We start from the raw sequence: 19,378 nt of genomic DNA, 5'->3' as shown, positions 1-19,378 counted from the left end.
GTGGTACCTTGGATTACATATGCTTCAGGTTACATACGCTTCAGGTTACAGACTCCCCTAACCCAGAAATAGTACCTCGGGTTCAGAACTTTGCTTCAGGATGAGAACAGAAATCGTGCTACGGCGGCAGCAGGAGGCCCCATTAGCTAAAGTGGTGCTTCAGGTTAAGAACAGTTTCAGGTTAAGAACGGACCTCCGGAACGAATTAAGTACTTAACCTGAGGTACCACTGTATTTGTGTAACTGAATAAAAAAAGCAGACAAAACTTAGTGGTCAAATGTTTGCAGCTATTCAACTTCTACTTATGTGAAGTGGGAGTTCTCCCTAATGCCAGTCCTTTAAAAAAAATCCTCATTAAACTTAAACTGGGAGAGGTTTATTCAGGTGTTTTTCCAACAGAGACATACCAACTGTTCTGGGAACTTTTTCCACCCTGGGGGCAGAGGCCTGGTTTGCACGCTCCATTAAACCGTAGTTTGCTGCTCCTGGCTCTGCCATGTGTGGGGGAAAACAAACCAGCCTGGCTTGTTGCAACATGCAGGTTTCATGGGTAGGTAAGTTGAGGGTTATGTGGTCTGGGAGGGTAAACTGGGCCAATGGGAATGTTACTCCGTTTTCTAAATATATTGCAGCCTGACAATCTTAGAGCCCTTATCTTGTGCTTATCCCTGTCTCAGGCCTCTTTCCTTTGCTTTTCACAATATCTTGGTAGGCAGATATTGGCTCTAGCATGAGAAAAAAATGGTATAAAACAACATTTGCCTTTTGCCCCTTTGCACCCCTGCTATCTTGTTTTACTTTGGCTTGCTTTTATAACAAAAGCACACAAACCAGCTTTGGCCTTGAGGTGTGGTCACAAATGAGGAAGGAGTAAAGCACTCACGAGCACCAAACCATAGTCCAAGCAATGGTTTGATGTTATGTGTTAACCAGGCTGTAGATTACTTCGCTAAGTGAATTATTAACTACAGTTTTGCATCTTCTGAATGCCATTGAACAGTGTATCAGCCCTTCTACTTTAGAGAACCACAGGAGAGAGGGGTGGTGCTTCTGTGAGTATTCTGCAGGCATCCACTGTGCCCCCTCGTACAGTCATGGGGTTTCCTCAGTATTGACCAAGAATCCAATGTCACTCTTTTTGAACACATATATTTTTAAATTTTAGATAGTTGTGAATGGATTACCCTGCTTTACGGAAAGTCACAAAATGCTTCATATTGTTCTAAAGGAAAGATTATTGGGGAGCCCTGTTAGGGCCTATTTTTCCTGTTCTTGTATGAGGAGGCTGGTTGAATAGCTTATCTTCAGTGTAAACTGGAAAGGTGTCATGTGATAATAATGTTTGAACCATTCATTGTTTCTTGCAGTGCCTTCTTTAGAGACCACATATGGCATGATAGTAGCAGATCTGTGTCATTCGCTGCTCACAGACACACAAGCATCCTATATTTTGGAAATCAGGAGCCATTTTGTACTGGATGAAAATAGCTACCCTTTGGAGAAGACTTTCAATTTGCTGGATTTTCATCTTGATCTCTGAATATATATACTGAAATGAAATATTTATTTTTAATGATTTATAAAATATCCCAGGTTTTGTATTTTTATAGATACCCTTTGTATTATTTATGAGCAGCAATTATTTCTGTGCAAGATCCTTCGGGTAATTATTATGAAACTAGCTCTTGTGACTAATATTGCTCTTGCCATTATTTTTCTTCTAGAAGCAAGATTAATTATTGGGGTATTTTGAAAACATCCAGTCAACATTTTAAATGTCTTACCTAAGAAACTACTTTTCCCTACTCCACCCTTCCATATGAACCCCAATTTTCTTACCATTTTTTACCACTGCACAGTGATATTTATAATAAAATTCACTTTTGAAAGTAGATGTGCACTTCAGAGTCTGATCTTTCTTTATTCCTCTGAAGAGCCTTTCATGGACTTGCAGATTGTGACTTCAGCTATTTTTTAACAAATCAAATAAAACTGTTGACTAACACTTCTGCATTCATACCAGAAATCTCTCATTTCCTGGATTGAAGTTAAATGTCACTACAGAATTGCAGACGTGTTCCAAAGCAAACACTTGTTTCTATAGTAACATTCAGAGAAAGAAAGAAAACAATTTAAATTATATTTCATTTAATAGAAATCTAACCACCGCCACAAAAGCAGATCCATTTATTAGGCTTGTTCTTTGTGGGGCAGGGGGATCAATGTCTAAACTACAGCCTTAAATTGCTTTAACAATCATTTCCTCTACCCAGTGAGCCTTAAATTGCTTTAACAATCATTTCCTCCCCCTAGTGTATCCTTGAACCTCTAGTTGTTGTGAACTTTGGATGGTTTGTAATGGCCCACCGACATTTCAGTCACATGAGAACAAATGCCCACAACTGAAGCAACAAGAAGTCAGCATGGGCTAAGCTAGAGACCTTTTCTCACACACTGAATGGCTCTGTCTCATGACTCCCTTGAGTGTGTGTTGTAACTTGAGGAAAAATGCAGAGCGAGATTCTGAGAAGCTTTATCACCGCAATCAGAAGTAATTACTTGGCTGCAGTTAACCACTTGGTGTGCAATTTTTGCCATCTGAGTGGCTTCCCTGAATATACAAGGACTTTCCTTTAAACTTCTCTGATTGGATTCTTCCTATCCATCATGAGGCAGCTTTCAAAACGCTCAAAGGGGTGGGTGTGGGTCTCACAATTAATTGTGTTGCAACAGGCCAATGCTTAAGGGCAAACTCAGTCCTATGATAAGGAACCAGCAGGAAGCAGCCCTAAACTGACACCAACTCACTAAACAGAGCCTAGCATCTTGCGAGAAGCAGACTACAGTTACCAGAATAACACATTGGTTCAAATTGTTTTTAATCACATAAAATGTATTTTTATATATAATAAGAGACACAGGAAAGGGACAAGAGAAATGCATTGTTTCTAAGGCTTCACAGCACTTGTTTTAACATAATGCAAGACATTACAGACTAATAACCAAAGCATAACTGACCCCAAGACATGACCGGTGCTTCATTTCAAGCAAAAACCAAGTAACTGCTCTCAGCTTGCTCTGACGGTAAGAACAGCACATAAATAAACTTGATTTTCACTTCCTTTGTAAGAATGTAAGAGCTCTGTTGAATCAGGCGAATGACCCATCTAGTCCAGCATTCTGTTCTCACAACGGCCAACCCAGATGCCCAAAAGTAGGACCTGAGCACAACTCCCCACTTTCCACCTTTGATTCCCAGGAACTGGTATTCAGAGGCATTTTGCTGCCAACAGTAGAGGTCACATTCCCATATGGAGTCTGTAATTAGAAAAAAAAAGTTTTATTATTCATTTTCTCTCTTTAATTGTTTTTGTTAGTTCACTGTTTTAATCAACTATATATATATATATATATATATATATATATGTGTGTGTGTGTGTGTGTGTGTGATGTGTTTCCCCCTAAAAACCAGCTTCAAAACAAAGTGAAAAAATAAATTGTCTGGCTGCAATGTGCACACATCCCAAGTATGACTTTGGCAGATACAACTCAGAATTACAATGGAAACCAAGATTGAAGTCTGGTGCTTTCATGCTTCACATTAATTAACACTGCATCCTGCTTCAAAGGGAAGCCTGTTTCATTTCCTCATTTTCTTTTTTTCCTTCACTGAAGAATAATTTAATTAGAAAATATCACGAGCTGAACTCTCGAGTGAGTTACTGAAATTAAATTACCTTTTCTGATTTTTTAAAAAGTGGCTTGCGCACGACTTTAGGAGAACATAACAAATGGTCACAGCTTGAATTTTTTTTTTCTGACCTAAACAGAAAGACTAGACTCAAACAGGAACTTTGGATAATGTTTCCCTTTTTTTTCCTTTTCACCATTTTGCATTAGCACAACACATGCACACAGCCTGGTGATTTAGCAAGCCTGCACTAGTATAATCCATGATCATTCTGCTTGTGACTGATGAAACAATCCTTTAGCCAACCTGTAGCAGAATCCATCTTCTCAGAGAGACGGAACAGCGCAGAAGCTTTGTCCACCTGCCTCAGACCAGTGAGATAATGGAAATGGCTCTAATAAATGAGGCCAGAGATTCCAAAGCCAGAACGCTGCAGATGTGGTGCCTCCAACTAGCTTTCATAACATGCCTTCTGTGCTCAATTATATCCTTAATGCACTTACCTCCTAATACATTTGATTAATTGATATTGCTAAGGAAACTCTTAATGGCACAGTGCTTCCTAACCAAGGGTTTAAAATACAGGGATCAAGCCAGTAGAATCTTATGTTCTTGCCCTATTCTGTCTTGGTCAGATCTGGAGTACTGTGTCCATTTCTGGACACCACAATTTAAGAAGGATATTGACAAGCTGGAATGTGTGTACAGAGGAGGGGGACCAAGATGATAAAGGGTCTGGAAACCAAGCCTTATGAGGAACGGATGAGGGAATTGGGTATGTTTAGCTTGGTAAAGGGGAGCCTGAGAGGAGATAGGATAGCCATCTTCAAACATTTAAAGGGCTGTCACATAGGATGCAGCTTGTTTTCTCCTGCTCCAGAGGCTTGGATCTGAACCAATGGATTCAATTTACAAGGAAGGAGATTCTGACTAAGCATCAGGAAGAGGTTTCGGACAGTAACAGCTGTTTAACAGTGGCATAGACTTCCACAAGAGGTGGTGGATTCTCCTTCCTTGGAGGTTTTTAAGCAGAGGCTGGATAGTCATCTGTCATGTAGAATCTAGTTGAGATTCCTGCAGTGCAGGGGGTTGGACTAGATGACCCTTGGGTCGTTTCCAACTCTACAATTCTATGAAATTTCAGTGGTCTATGGTATATGTGGCCAACACTCTCACGCTAATTTGGGGGCTCTCCTAATTTTAAGGATCAAATTCCACTTTGCAAATGAGCAGATCTGAGGTGCCACGCTGCCTTGAAATCTGGCGCTTTTAGCAACCTTGTCAACTGTCTTGATCACTACGTCACCCAACATCTGTGATGGGCATAAGCTGAGGATACATCTGAAGAACCTGTTCTGGAGACAGCACAGCAGAAAGCTCTTTGCTACAGGTATCCCTTGCAAGAGTGCTCACCACCTTTCAGGTGCTAAGAGACAGAGCATGCCACCTCTTCACCAACTCCTTGGGCTTACTGATCATTTCATTCCAGTGCTCCAGTTCTTTGCCCCTGGTGTACATGAAAGGCCCAACAACCACACGGCCCAGCGAAGTTTCTAAAACAGGAAGGAGAAAGGAGAAAAGTCATCAGATGCTATGCAAGAATAGTATGCAGTTAACCAGATGGCAGTAGTGGAAAACAGCTCCTTACCTTCTCCCTCTGAATCCTGGAGCACAGACAGGCTCAGGCTTGCTGTATCCAGCTCCTGCTGGTCCACCTTGAAGCTGAAAGTCTCATTGTACAATGGATCCGAGGATGCAGGAACAACCGTGGTCTTTTTGCTTTTGATGAATTGATTATGCTTCATTAGTGACACTTTGACAAATACACCTGGAATGAGGGGATGAGGCTGTAAACCACTCGATATAGGTTGGAAGTATTCAGAGGAACACAAATCCACAACCCACACCCCCTTCTCCAAGTGTTGCACCTCAAAGAACTACAGTTTGGAATGCAACCTCTGTTATCTAAGTGGATGTCAGGCGGCAGAGGAGCCAACCCCCACAGCAGGTTGCCAGGAACGGATGAGACAAGGAAAAGTTCTTACCAACTTATTTTTATTCAATATTCACAGAGAGAAGCTTGGAAATGCAGCCTCATAGAACAATGGCGTTGCCCCAAATGAGTCTCCACCCCTTCCCTCTCTCCATGCGTCATCACTGAAAAGTGCTGAAAAGTGCCCTCTGCCTTTGAGCTCTTTGCTCTCCTGCTTTCAGTGCTTGCTGGGTTCTGGGAGAGGGGGCAGGTCTGGAATGCTTTCTAAAGACACTGTGTCTGTCAGCTGGTGCTTCTTGTTCCTCCTCTCCCATTATTTCCCAGCTTTTCCCCTCATCTGCCTCTGAGCTGTGACCTCCCTCAAACCCCTGTTGTAATTCTGAACTGTCTTCTTCTCTGGAAGGGTCAGGCTGGGGAGGCGGTCTCCACCATTCCTCCTCTGCACAGTCCCTGACAGTGGACTGTTTTGATATCAGAAATATTCAGTCTTGGGTTTCCAAAACTTGGGTCTCCAGGTGTTTTTGGACTACAACTCCCATCACCCCTAGCCAGCAGGGCCAGTGGTCAGGGATGATGGGAATTGTAGTCCAAAAACAGCTGGAGACCCAAGTAATGTGCTGTAAATAGGGTTAATTTCCTACAAAACCCAATTAAGCTTTGTGTTTCTTACCGACAGCATGTCTTTCATTCTGGAGCTTCAAGCCCTTAGCTCTCAGAACTACCACTGTGAGACGGCCCAGATAGTCGTTGTAGCTGAGAGAAAACTGGAGGTCGCCATGTTCAGAAGGCAGCTTTGGGGTGGAGAAGAATATTGGTCAGCTGCATTGTAAAAACTGCACTTTATCAAGAATTTAGTATTAAGAAGCAAATCTTTTCCTTACTCCACTAAGTTTAAGAACAGGGTTATTCTCCCACACCATGGATATTGACACCATATACCATATTTTCCGCTCTATAAGACACACTTTTCCCCTCCTAAAAAGTAAGGGGAAATGTCTGTGTGTCTTATGGAGCGAATGCAGGCTGAGCAGCTATCGCTGAAGCCAGGAGAGCAAGAGGGATCGGTGCGCACGGTATCCCTCTTGCTCTCCTGGCTTCAGGGATAGCCTCGCGAAGCCTCCTGAGTGCAGCGGGAGCGCTCCTGCCTCTTCGCTCAAGAGGCTTTGCATTGCTTTCTTGTTTCTTGTTTTCCTCCTCTAAAAACTAGGTGCGTCTTATGGTCAGGTGCGTCTTATAGGGCGAAAAATACGGTGTTGTCTTTGTGAACTGTAGCTTACTGCTCACAGGATTCAATTCCCAGAACCCTTAACACACTACAGTTCCCAGGATTCTTTGGGGGAAGCCATGCACTTTAAATGTATGTTGTGGATGTGAGCAGGGATGTGCCACAGTGCCCAATAGATATTAGAGATACCTTAGGAAAAGGCGAAGAGGTTTGCCATCCATGCCTGATCATTTACAAATGCGGAAGGAATATGTAGTGCTTGTCATTGGCACCAGGAGTTTGGTTCCTTTCCTCACCTTGCTTTCCCTGTTAAGGGGCAGGTTCATGCACAGACTGAGCACGTGCGGAAAGGAAGAGTCTGATGCGCTCCCAGTAGGAAAGGGCATTAAGGATACTAGTTGATCTGGAACAGGTGTGTGGGGAACCTTTGGCCTTCCAGATGTTGCTGAACTATTTCAACCACCCCTAGCCACGGGCCATGCTTGCTAAGACTAATGGGAATTGGAGTTGAGCAACATCTGGAGAGCCAAAAGTTGCCCACACCTGATCTGGAGCTTTTAAAGAAAGGTCTGGGGTTCTAGCCCCTACAGCCCCTGAGGACTCATAACATCAGGTAGTTAGTGCAAATGGATTCGCACCAGATCTGTATCAGCTTTGGATGGACATCTGAATATTGCTCCAGAAAACTGTGCACACAGCTCCCAATCCAGGAAGGAAATCTGTGCAGATCTCTTTCCCTTAGAGGGTGTGTTTTTATTTCCCTCTGCTCCAAAACTGTACAATGTGCATTTATTCTAGCCTTTTCTCCCACTCTCTACTGCCATTTCAAATTTATTAAGGAACAATCTCTCCACTCATAATAGAGCTGTTTTACCTCAAAAGCACAAGAAAAAATATTTCTACTAGGGTCTCTGGCTTTCTGAAAGCTTATTCTCAGGTTACTGCTTTCATTTATGGGGAGGGGCTGCTCTCACTTTAATTCTGACTGATTAAATTTGCAGCACAGAAAGGGCTTAGTTACCATGTGAATTCATGTGAGGGCTGGTTATCTAGGGGTGAGCCAGGAAACAGTTCCATCCTGTTGACTTCGATGGAACTGAACCTTGGGTGGGACCATAAAACGCTTATCATTTCTTGGCCAGATCATGCCAAATGACAATTGCAATATCTGCATTTTGAACTGTACCCTTAAGATACACAAATCAGGCTATACAAGAATCCCAAGGTGGCAATCTTCCTTACATGGGAGAAAGTACCACTGAACTCAATGGGAAGTACATATGTGTAGGATTGCCCTGTGTTTTTACATTTTCTTAGCTCATCCCATCTGACAGTTTAGTGTGTGCTGTGTTTTCTAGAACACCCCTATCTACACTCAAGGTAGGATAATGATTTAAGCTTTAATGAATCACCTACCTCAAGGGAATCAGCTTCCAGATCTCTCCAGACGATCACTTTGCCATCACCGGTAAAGGATTCATTTTTCAAAGGGAATATTACTTGGCCTAAGAGAATGTGTTTCTTCTGTTTGTCAACATGGTAGACACAAAACTTCAGCGTCCTTTGGTATAAGGCGCTACTGGAAATCTGGATAGTAGCAAACAGAACATTGCAAATGAGGTTAAACTGTCTCATTTCCCCCAGTAAATAATCTCCCAGTTGACCACTGTGAGAGAAGCGTGTGTGTAATGTATAGTTTGGATCTCAGTTATCAGGAGTATGGGAGGCAAGAATCTACAACATCACATCAAAACAGAAGCAGCGCAGGCTATTTTGCTGCCTGAGGCAAAGGACAAGATGGTGCATTCCCCATTCTGCGCACAAAATCAGACAAGACTGGTAGCTGCATTTTACTTCAGCACTGGTTGAAGGAACAGAGTCCTCCACCACACTGCAGGGCAGAAAGCTAGCTTGGGGGTTATAGGACAGACCATATGACACACAGTTCTAGCCATGCTCTGCCCCTCAGAATTTGCCACCTGAGGCAGTTGCCACACTTTGCCTCACGGGAGGGCCGGGCCGGCATCAATGTAATATTCCACTGACATAAAAGCTTACTTGGAAAACAAAATTCTCATCAAACTGGGGGTTGAGATTTTTGCGCTTGGTCTTAGACTGCAGATAGCGCCTCTCATCGGGCAACAGGTAGATTTTCACCAAAGGGTTGCAGGAGCTGGAAGGAGACTGCAACTTCCTGGCTTTGATCAAGGAGACGAGAAGCCTTTCCGATTCTTGTTCGTATTCCACTGAGAACCAAAGCCGACCAATGTTACCCTCTGGGAAGTCTGTTTCGCTCTTGTCTTCGGGAAATCTGTACAGCTCTGGGTTGATGGCTCCGACAAGGTATGCACCAGCTTCACAGAGAGGAAGAAACAACCCAGATCCTTTGAGTTAAGAATATCAGATCTACAAAATGGAATGTTCCTGTACGAACCTGCACACCTCTGCAAACTCTGAAACTACAGTGAATGCATTTTTATATTATTATTATTACATGTATAAGACTATGTGTTGACCTTTGGCACAACGGTTTAGATTCAAAGTGTAACAACACTAGGTTCATCTGGGGGGAAACTTGATGCCTTTTATGCATGATTCCTTCCACCAACAGTATACAACCTGCACTGTTCCCACAACAGACCCCATCTGTAGTTCAGACAAATTCCAATTCTGCTTCCAGATTTCTAACACTCTGTATTCCAGTTTACTCATTCAAATAATATCAACCTACCTAAGGAATGGAAAGAAGATCGAGGCCCAGAGTCAGGGGTGACATAGAGGTCACTATCCTCCTGAATTTGTTCTCCATTTATCATATCAATCCAAGCTTGCCTGTGAAATTTTGGTGGGACGATGAAGGGGACGCTTTTCGTCCTGCAGAAAAGACAACTACCAGAGTCAGTCATATCAAGCTAGCAAAAAAGGTGTAAAATAAACCCATTGTTCGATTTAAACGTGCGCTTAAATTCCTCCGCTGAAATCGGTAGACGATCTTGGTTTCAGATGGAACGTGACCATTGTTTTCTAGACATTTTCTACGGCTGCATTATCATTTATACACATGCACGCATCTAGCGGAAATGGAAAGAATACGGTAAACAAATTTAATGTTTTTTAAATAAAAAATAGTTCCTTGGTTTTAAGGAACTACGGTTTTTTTTTTTATTACAAAGAAAAACAGTTAAGACAATAAGTAGTGCAACCCTTCTACCCTAAATCAGAATAATTTTTAAAGGGAGTGGGAGACGACCAGATATTTCCACACATAAACAATACCTTTCATTTAGAATTTGAACTCTATCTATCTATCTATCTATCTATGTATCTATCTATCTATCTATCTATCTATCTATCTATCTATCTATCTATCTATCATCTTAGATCTTCAAGTGTTAGCTCTCGTGCAGCGAAAACAGCACCCTCATAAAAAAGAGAATACTTGGAGAAAGTCTGATGTGTACAGAAGTATCAAAAGTGTTTTTTTGGGGGGGGAACCTAAGAGGGGAAAAGACCCCACCCCACCCCAATAAGAGCCTGATAAAGACTGATCATGCTCAGGACAGGATGTTGACTGACTGTTGGAAGGAAGAATGGAAAACTGAGTGGAGGGGGGAATGGAATGGAGGCAGACCACACTGCAACAATCCACTTATTGTTACCTGAGTGATGCTGGAGCCAGAGGTGGGACTAATGTCCTGATCCACAGGTCCAAAGGAGGTCCTGTGTGAGTGAGGTGCAGGGATACCAAAGAAGGATGTCATAAAGGATGTCAACTCATAGCAGCTTTTATGAGCAGCTCATGACAGCATTTACTTACATTTGAGACGCCTCATAAACTCTCATGGCAGTTTAGTTTCAAACAAAATATGTCTTTACATATCCCTATTTCTCTTCTAGTCTTAATTCTATATAAAACGTATTTTGGTTAGTTTTCTGTTAATTTTGTGTTCACGTTTAAAAAAAGATGTTTCTTGTATTAGTTTGTTTTTCTACTAGCAATAGTAGGAAACACATCCACATGTTCTGTCAGTGTAGTATTTCTCCCCACCCCAAGTAGAAGAATTAGTCACTTAATAAATTACTCTCTGTCATCTTATATGGGCAAATGTGAAACACTGAGATGCAACTTAGCACATTAACAAGTGTATGTTGCTGTTTTATTGAAAGTAGGATTGTCATGCCAAGAGCAGTGGAATAATGTGTGTGTGTGTGTGTGTGTGTTATTGGGTGGTTGTTACTCTTATTTTGATTATGTATTTTGTGGTTTTACATTTTTATTTATTCTGTGAACCGCCCTGAGACCTGCGGGTATAGGGTGGTATATAAAATAAATAAAATAAAATAAAATAAAACGTCAGAGTGTTCACTTCCAGTGCTTTATTAGGAGAAGGAGTGCACTTACAGCACAGACTCAGGACAGACACCAAAGCAGCAAGAGGTTGTAATGACTTGCCGAAGAAAGCATCTATGCATCATTACCTTGCACAAAAACAGCCTATGTCAATTTGGCCAGAACCTCCCATCAGTTCACCTGCTGATGAGGGCATAGGTGGAAGGTATCCAAATCTCACAACTAGCTCCCATCCCTAGGCCAATCACCAAGCTTCCCAAATCCACAGATAAGCAGGGCATCAAAGCAAGCCAAAGCATTCTTTCAAATATATGTAAGAATGAGCTTACATATATTTATTCACTTGCTTTGATATCAATTACGGTAGTTTTGGTGTTATCTTGACAGCCAAGATGGCGTTTGCAGGCCTTCCGGAACATTTTCATCATCATCATCATTTTCCATACTGAAAACAATGCTCAAGGTGGCTTACAGCATGACAAGATTTACGTAATTACCAACTTAACAAAAGTCATAAACAATAAATAAAGCACATCAAAAGGTATACATTTTCACCATTTGGTTCTACACAACCAGTGGCAAAGATCATTGGTTCATGGGATCTATAAACAGTGGATCACTGGAATGGGTGAGCCACTGACAATATGGGTCTCTTGTCGCATGTTCTGCCCCATGGTTTAGAATCTGATAACTGACAGCAGACGTAAAAATAAAGTACAGCGGTACCTCTGGTTACGAATGCTTCAGGTTACGAGCTCCACTAACCCGGAAGCAGCTGCTCCTGGTTGAGAACTTTGCCCCATGATGCGAATGGAAGTCACGTGCCAGAGGTGCGTGCGCAGCAGGAGGTCCCATTAGCGAAAGCATGCCTCAGGATAAGAACGGTTTCAGCTTAAGAACGGACCTCCAGAACAAATTAAGTTCGTAACCAGAGGTACCACTGTAAAATAAAATACACTATTTACCTTGCAACATTTGGCTCCTGCAGACGAACTGGTGCCTGGACTGGGGAAGCGGGATTAGTAAGTTCTTCATAAGAAGCCTTGAAGTACACATTCTTCCAAAAGAGGTATACTGCTATCCCAAGAAGGAGCAACAGAAGGATGCCTCCGATCACACCTCCAGCAACAGCAGCTACTTGTTCTGATTGAGCAAAACACACACACACACCAACACTTCAGTGAGCAAAAGATTTCAGATGTTCGTTTTACAATGGAAGCTTACATTTAGAACATGGAACTTCCAGACTGACACTATTTTCAGGTGGGACTCATTCACAAGCCAGGAGATTCAGGCTGCATAATTAAAGTTGGTTAATGTTTCTTGTGCGGTGAGAGTACCAAATTATGGTTTAATGTGAATGAGCAGCAGGCAGGTGCATGGCAGTAGAGTCACAGGAATTGGGTCGTTCTCTTGTTTGCAAGGCCCCAACCCCAGCTACAACAGTGCAGTAGCAGAATCAGTTCACCTTCCACACATAGTAAAGATGTCTAGGTGGTTTAATGATGGACATCTACTTGCAGGGAGTTCCCATAAGGCACAGCCTGCCACACTAAAGGCTCAGTCCCTCACAAAAGCCAGCTGAACCTCAGGGGCATGGGGAGCCACCAGAACTGCCCCATCTGAAATCTTGGTGATCAAGGAAGAGCATAAGAGAACTTTGTCATGTATACTTCCACCCAGAGATGCCAACAGGGAGTGTAGATTAATGTACAGTGGTACCTTGGGTTACATACGCTTCTGGTTACATACACTTCAGGTTACAGACTCCGATAACCCAGAAATAGTGCTTCAGGTTAAGAACTTTGCTTCAGGATGAGAACAGAAATCGTGCTCCGGCGGTGTGGCAGCAGCAGGAGGCCCCATTAGCTAAAGTGGTGCTTCAGGTTAAGAACAGTTTCAGGTTAAGTACGGACCTCCGGAACGAATTAAGTACTTAACCCGAGGTACCACTGTACAATAATAAGATACTGTTTAGGCCTCTCAATGGCTAAATTTCAAGTTTTACATAATATTTTTTTAGCCACTTGCAAAAGAAGACACAAATTCACGTAAGATTTGCATACACTTTGTGCCACGTGCAAATGTGTACTCTGTCTTCTTTCCCAGGTGGAGGCGAGGGCCCAAACATAAATCAGAGTCCACACACCAGTAATAAGGTGTCTGGTAGACAGAATGAGCAGTGGAATAATTCCTCTGCCTATACCATTAGCTACAATATCTGTGACAGTACAGCATAATACAGCCTGCACTGTGTGCGCTTGAAGAGGTTCAGAACTTGACATTTACGCAAGTGTGACGTGACCAATTCTTTGCCCACAGCTTAATCATATCCTTAAACATATCTGACCCACCCATGTGGCTCAAGGCCAAGCTGCGCTTTCATTCACGGTGGTGCAATTCCGGAGTAAATTTGCGGAGTCCAAACAGAGGTGCTTAGGATTTACGCCACTGGCAATGGAAGCAGCATTTGGCTCACTGGTTTTTAAGAGCAAGTTTGCCCTATCTGATCCAAGAATGAGGCGATACAAATCAGGAAATAAATCAGGAAGGCAGCTAGCACTAAAAAATGATGTGGGAACTTCTGTGCAGAGGAAAAAACGTGCATGACTTCTTTTTAAAACCTGCATGTTGTTGAGAAACAGGGCATTGTTTTGTTATTCACTGCATATTTCCCCAAGCAAAGTGACGTTCCAAGAGCATTGCTGCGTTTTCCTTCTGGATGGGAATTCTGCAGTATTTGGCAACATCCATTTATTTGCAAATATGCGCACTGGGCATGGAGGAGCAGACAGGCAGCAGCAGCCTTCAGCAGAACATCACTTTCCGGATGTTGTGGGACTACATTTCCCATCTGCCCCAGCAAGCACCACCAATCGTCAGGGATGATGGGAGTTGCAGTCCATGCTTTGCATGGAGAAGGTCCTAGGTTCAATCCCTGGCACATTCAAGGGGGCTGGAAACATGCCCTGTCTAAAATCCTGGAGAGCCTCTGCCAGGCAGTATGGACAGTTCTGAGCTCAATGAACCAATGGACTAACTTGGACTAGCTTCTCATGTCCCTGTGAGAGTCCATTGCTATACTGTACCCCCAAGGAGATTAAAATATGCATGAGCTGGTATATAGGGTTTAGGATGTTGGACTTTGGTCAGGGGTCACACTCCAAATCAACCATCAATTTCACTGGCTGAGCTTGGCCTGCTCACCGTCTAAGCCGATCGTTTTTCTCTGGGCCACGCTTTCAGAATAAAAATTGGCTCACACCTCACCGAACTTTTTATTGAATCGAAATACATTGCAAAACAAAAAGACACAACTCCTAGCAGTGCTTGATTCATAACATAGAACACAACTGCTTTATAATATGATCACGGGACATTTGGAAAATATGAAACAATGCAGCTACATAAGAACATGACTCTTTCCTAAAATATAATATTGATTGCTCTTGAATCTTCCTGCCACACTTGCCATTCTCTCCTGCCACACCTTTTGAGAACCACTGGTCTAAGCCTACCTAACAAAGCGACCGTGTGCCTGCCTTTCCTTTCCTTTCCTTTCCCCTGCCCCAAGGTCACAGCACTGGCAATTACCAGTCTTGCAATGGTATCATCTGCGAAAATAATAATAATTCTGCACCTGCCCCTCCTGCTCCACTAAACCACAGATCACAAATCCTCCCAAACCAACTACAAAAGTCAGAAGTGTGCATACTGATTGACCGAACAACCAAAGCCAATGCTTCCACTCTTGTAATAACACTCATATCTGGTTTCAAATCATATCTAGGTTTTCAGGCCCCTGGCATGTCCTGTTTAAATGCTTGGATTTTTTAAAAAATGTGCTTTATTTGGTGCCAATTTCTCCTCCAGCATTGTTCCAGCCAAGGGAGGCGAAGGAGCTTTGTACCTGTCACAAGGCAAGCAACTAACCAGAAGTCTTCATAGATGGGGGAGCATAGGCAAATCTGTCTACAACTGCCTTATACTGTCCATGGGAAGAATGGGTTCCTCCTAAATCTCAGAGGAAGGCTGAATCCCTGACCAAGGCTCATGCCTCAAGCAATGCTCACCTGCACGACCATTCTGTCAAAAACCACTTTTCAACTCTGAACTGCCACTTTATCCTTTCACATCCTGCTGAATTCTAGCTTCAATGCCACCATGCATGGGAGATGTTTCCTGGCGGATAGCAGTTTTCAACCTTAATGAGCTATTAAGAACAATGGGCTGTCTTCCAGATATTGAGAAAACATCATTAAGCACCAGCAAGCAATTCGCTTAAATAAAATATGATCACTTAATAGCTGTTCGTAACATCTCGCTTCATGATCCAGGATGCTAGCTGTTCGAAAAGTCTTAATGGTTGATGTTGGGCACCCAACGGCAGGGCATGTCAAAGGGACTTCTTCCGTTCCCGCCGCTCTCCTCTTCCTCTATACAAATGGACACAATAATTGGGAATGCTCAACAGCTTTTATCAGGCATTAGGTGTTAAAGCACACTTTAAATACCCCAGTCCATGCCAGGGAACCCACTCAAAAGCTCTCCTGCAAAAAGTAAGTGCAGTCCTTTCTTCACTTGTTCAGGCACGGCCACCCCGTTTCTAGCAGCTGTGACTCAGACATTTTCTCAGGGAGGCATGAAGAAGGTGGAAAGCCTCTTGATGTTCCCTTCCTGGACCGTCCCTGCTTGCAGGTAAGCAAACGTTTAGGTAAAGGGGTTGAGATCTGCTTCCCTGTTTGTCCTTACCCCCTTCATGGGCTCAGGATGCCTCTTTCCATCACACAAAGGCTTGATGTCACTAGGCATCCAGGTTCCTCCTCCAGGAGTCCTCTCCATCCATCTCTGGCTTGATAGGAGCTCCAACTTGCCCCTCTGTTGCCACCTCTTTTCCCTTCATCAAAAGATCGTTTTATCAAAGGATGCAAGACATTTTAATGCCAATTTGTGCAGCTGCATCTTACTCTACCGGAGTCTCTGCCAGCAATCCAGTGGAAGCCAGAGCTGATTTTGAATCCGAGTAGGTAGGGAATGTAAGGTATAGAGGGGTGGTCCCTAGTGGTCCTTCACACTTGATTTAGGCTGAAACCCTATACCCGCTTTCCTGGTAATATATCCCCTTGAACATGATGTTGGTTACATCTGTGTTGACATATATAGGGTTGTACTGTTAGCGTGTTGTGTGTTACTTCATAGAATTGTAGAGTTGGAAGGGACCCCGAGGGTCATCCAACCCCCTTCAATGCAGGAATTTCAACACATGGTCGCTCATCCAATCTGCAGCCATACCAGACCCTGCTTAGCTTTGCAAAGGTGCTAGCAGTTTTATGGATGAATTTGCACACATACTGTATTTCTGTTTCTGCTCCGTTCCAGGCAATTGTTAGGTAATACATGTTGTTGTTGTTTTAATTGAAAAGGGTCCATTTTGTTCACACAGTTTCTTGCCCTGCGGCAATACCCTTTCCATGGACTTTGGGATGATCCACACCACAATTTTATATCTATTGTGTATTCATTTATCTGCTTTGGTCTCTCATCCCAAACTCCTGTAAGTTGAAGTTTGCATAGTCTCAAGCTCATTGACAATTTTCTGCCTCGTCATGACATCTGAAATCAGTTGCCTGAGCAACCATCTCACTCTGCCTAACGGTATGGCCAGCTCTGCTTTGAAGCCGTTGCTAACGGGTTAGAAGACAAGGACATTTTAAAGCATATCTTTAACTTAACAAACAAATCATTGTCTTAGCATTGAAATGAGTGAAACATGGGTTCCCTACAGAATGAAGGGTGGGATCCTGCAGAGTTCCCCCACCCAAAAACGATTTTATTCCCACTTCCCCATCCCCAAGAAAAGCATCTCCAGCCTCAACAAGCCTCTGGCTGGCAAGGAGACCCTCCTCTCCTCCTCTTTGGGCTCGGGAGGGGGTCTCCTTGTGAGCCACTAGGACTCTCCAGGGTGCTGCCCATTATAAGTGATTTCGTGTATGCACCCAGGGGCCCGGAACGGAACCCCCACGTAAATGGGGAGTCACCTATACTAGTAGTGTAAAGGTCTATTTGAGGTGAGTTCTGGCACCTTTTCTTCTAGAAAGAAAAGCACTGCCAGCACATGATGCAAGGGGGAGAAACAGGTAGCATTGAAATCTACAACAGCTGCACAGGCTTTATTTGTTCTACATTATCAAAGGGGTGTTTTAGTCCACCCTTCAGGCATGTTCCCAGGACAGTGTACGTAAAAGCAATGCAAGAATTCAAATACAGATGCAACATCCTGATAGACAAAAATGACAGCAAAGGTTCTGGGATTCTCTCCTTCTAACCCAAGGGTAGGTGACCTGTGGCTCTTCAGAAGGCATTAAACCACAGTTCCTATCACCCCTGCCCATTGGCCACGATGACTGAGGCTGATGGGGACTGGAGTCCAACAAATATCTACAGGGCTAACCCTGTTCTAATCTAAGGTTTCTTGAAATAGGATGCTCCAGACCCTAGGCAGGTGAAGCGGGTGGGTTCGGAATGTATCTGTCGAGGCTGCTCTGAAATACTGTGGCTGTAACAGGTGGGTTACAAAATTCCAAAGCACAAAGTCCAGTGGTCCATTGCCTCTATCTCCAGTAGGTGTAGAGAAGCAGGAATTTCAGCAGGTGCAGCTTGTCATGTGTGGGTTTTTTTTGGGGGGGGGAGAGCTGATTCTGATCAGTTTCCTGCTTCTGCATACCTCTCCATGATACAGGAGCCCTCACCTCCCTTGCAAGTTGCGCCTGGCCACAGGGACGAAAAGCGCATGGCGTGCAACTTTTAGTATTCGTTATTGCGACGGTTTTCTGCCAAAGAGCTCTCAAAGCATCTGACAACCAAGAAGTGCCTAATGAAACAATACCATACCATATTAAAGCAGATCGGCAGCTTAATTGTTGCATGGGGAGATTAAACCTGGCTGCTGGCATTCCACCAGGGAGACATCGGCACCTCCAAAGAGGTTGTCTTGGCTGAAATTCCAGGCATTTCCTAAGCACAGGCAAATACAGGCTGCTCCCCCTGCAACACCTCTTTCAACAGCATTGCCCAAGCCAGTGACACTTTCAAAGACAGGAGCTTCATGACTCCAAATGAAGGAACTTTGGGGTCCCTTACAGCTCCACAATTCTATGAAAGTTGCACTGCGCTCTTCTCTTCCTTCACCCCCTTCTCCAATCGCAAAATTGCCCCAGTTGTGCACCACAGCTCCACGTGCTGCTACTTACCAGACATGGGTCCTAGGAATACAGAAGAGATACTTTCTCTCTCACGGATGTTCCAGCTGTGCAGCCTAGAGCTTCATCATTCCCATCTACCCAACGAGGTTTCAGAGTCCTTTCTTCCTAGCAGCTGTTCTTTTCTCCCTCTTCTCTGGGGCAGTTGCATCTGGGCTGGGGCTGGCAGTAACAGCAAATAAAAAAATAAAGAAAAGGCCAAGCAAACCCCCAACGTCTCTCCTTCCCTGACAACCTCAGGTGCCAGCTGATAACTTTTTCCCACATGGATCTGGATCACCTGAGATTAGAGGGAGGGAGGCAGCAAGGACTGGCTGCGCTGCACAGCTCCTTACCTCTCCTCCTAGTCTCCCTGTGGATGTTGAATAAATAAACAGCTCCTCCTCCTGGTCACCAAGTTGCTCCTTGAGATTTCAAAGGCTGCTGAGACCTGGCAAGTCTAAGGAATCTAAGAGAGGGACAATGCAAGTGGGCCCTGCCAGCAGCCACCCCTTCCTTCCTGGAAAGCGCAGGGTTGGCGTCCTCAGAGCATCCTGACAAAAAACATTGGCAAGGAGGGGCCAACTGCCAGAAGCGTAAATTGCCTTGCCTTGTATTTTGAAACAAAGCCCCCGAGGCCTTTTGGGGATATGCTGTTTGGTTTTTCTCAAGTAAGTGGAAAAATAAGAGATTTCTTTGATGGTTTGACGTAACCTTGATCCAATTAAAGGCTAAGCGGAATGGAAGCAGGATTTCCTCCCATGCCTTTTCTCCATAGTAAAGGACCCCTGGACAGTTAAGTCCTGTCAAAGACAACTATGGGGTTGCGGTGCTCATCTCGCTTTCAGGCCAAGGGGGCCAGCGTTTCTCTGCAGACAG

General features: G+C 43.7%; 2 protein-coding genes across 7 annotated transcripts in view; one reads left to right on the top strand and one right to left on the bottom strand.

Moving 5' to 3' along the window:
* Window positions 1-1,893, top strand: part of SHLD2 (shieldin complex subunit 2) — a 30,653-nt gene extending 28,760 nt beyond the window's left edge. For all 3 annotated transcript variants that reach the window (XM_053388259.1, XM_053388260.1, XM_053388258.1), the window contains one exon: window positions 1,369-1,893. In XM_053388259.1, the coding sequence (XP_053244234.1) occupies window positions 1,369-1,541 (173 nt within the window). In that variant the 3' untranslated portion in view covers window positions 1,542-1,893. The remainder of the gene's footprint in view (window positions 1-1,368) is intronic.
* On the bottom strand, window positions 1,451-18,858 carry SYT15 (synaptotagmin 15). 4 transcript variants are annotated; one of them, XM_053388263.1, is made up of 9 exons: window positions 18,512-18,857; window positions 12,227-12,404; window positions 9,642-9,784; window positions 8,969-9,264; window positions 8,327-8,497; window positions 6,356-6,476; window positions 5,341-5,520; window positions 5,106-5,245; window positions 3,223-3,319 (listed from the first exon to the last, which is right to left on the bottom strand). In XM_053388263.1, the coding sequence occupies exons 1-8, from the start codon at window positions 18,516-18,518 to the stop codon at window positions 5,112-5,114; spliced, it is 1,230 nt and encodes a 409-aa protein (XP_053244238.1). In that variant the 5' UTR covers window positions 18,519-18,857; the 3' UTR covers window positions 3,223-3,319; window positions 5,106-5,111. The 4 variants fall into 4 exon arrangements, with proteins under 4 accessions (XP_053244241.1, XP_053244240.1, XP_053244238.1 ...); XM_053388266.1 differs by lacking the exons at window positions 3,223-3,319; window positions 12,227-12,404; window positions 18,512-18,857 and adding exons at window positions 1,451-1,537; window positions 10,570-10,643; XM_053388265.1 differs by lacking the exons at window positions 3,223-3,319; window positions 12,227-12,404; window positions 18,512-18,857 and adding exons at window positions 1,451-1,537; window positions 10,187-10,230.
* Window positions 18,859-19,378: the final 520 nt, after the last annotated feature.

Source organism: Podarcis raffonei, chromosome 5 (genome assembly GCF_027172205.1).
Source record: "Podarcis raffonei isolate rPodRaf1 chromosome 5, rPodRaf1.pri, whole genome shotgun sequence".
Classification (NCBI taxonomy): Eukaryota; Metazoa; Chordata; class Lepidosauria; order Squamata; family Lacertidae; genus Podarcis; species Podarcis raffonei.
The sequence above is the reverse complement of the archived record's forward strand: the minus strand, read 5'-3'. Positions and strand labels throughout refer to the sequence as shown.

Bases quoted from the DNA above. Each gene is read 5' to 3' on its own strand.
- SYT15 (XM_053388264.1), bottom strand. The intron at 9,265-9,641 runs GTAGGTTGATAT...CTCTCTGTGAAG, and splicing joins ATCTTCTTTCCATTCCTTAG to CTGGTGCATACCTTGTCGGA. The intron at 5,246-5,340 runs GTAAGGAGCTGT...TTCCTGTTTTAG, and splicing joins CCAGGATTCAGAGGGAGAAG to AAACTTCGCTGGGCCGTGTG.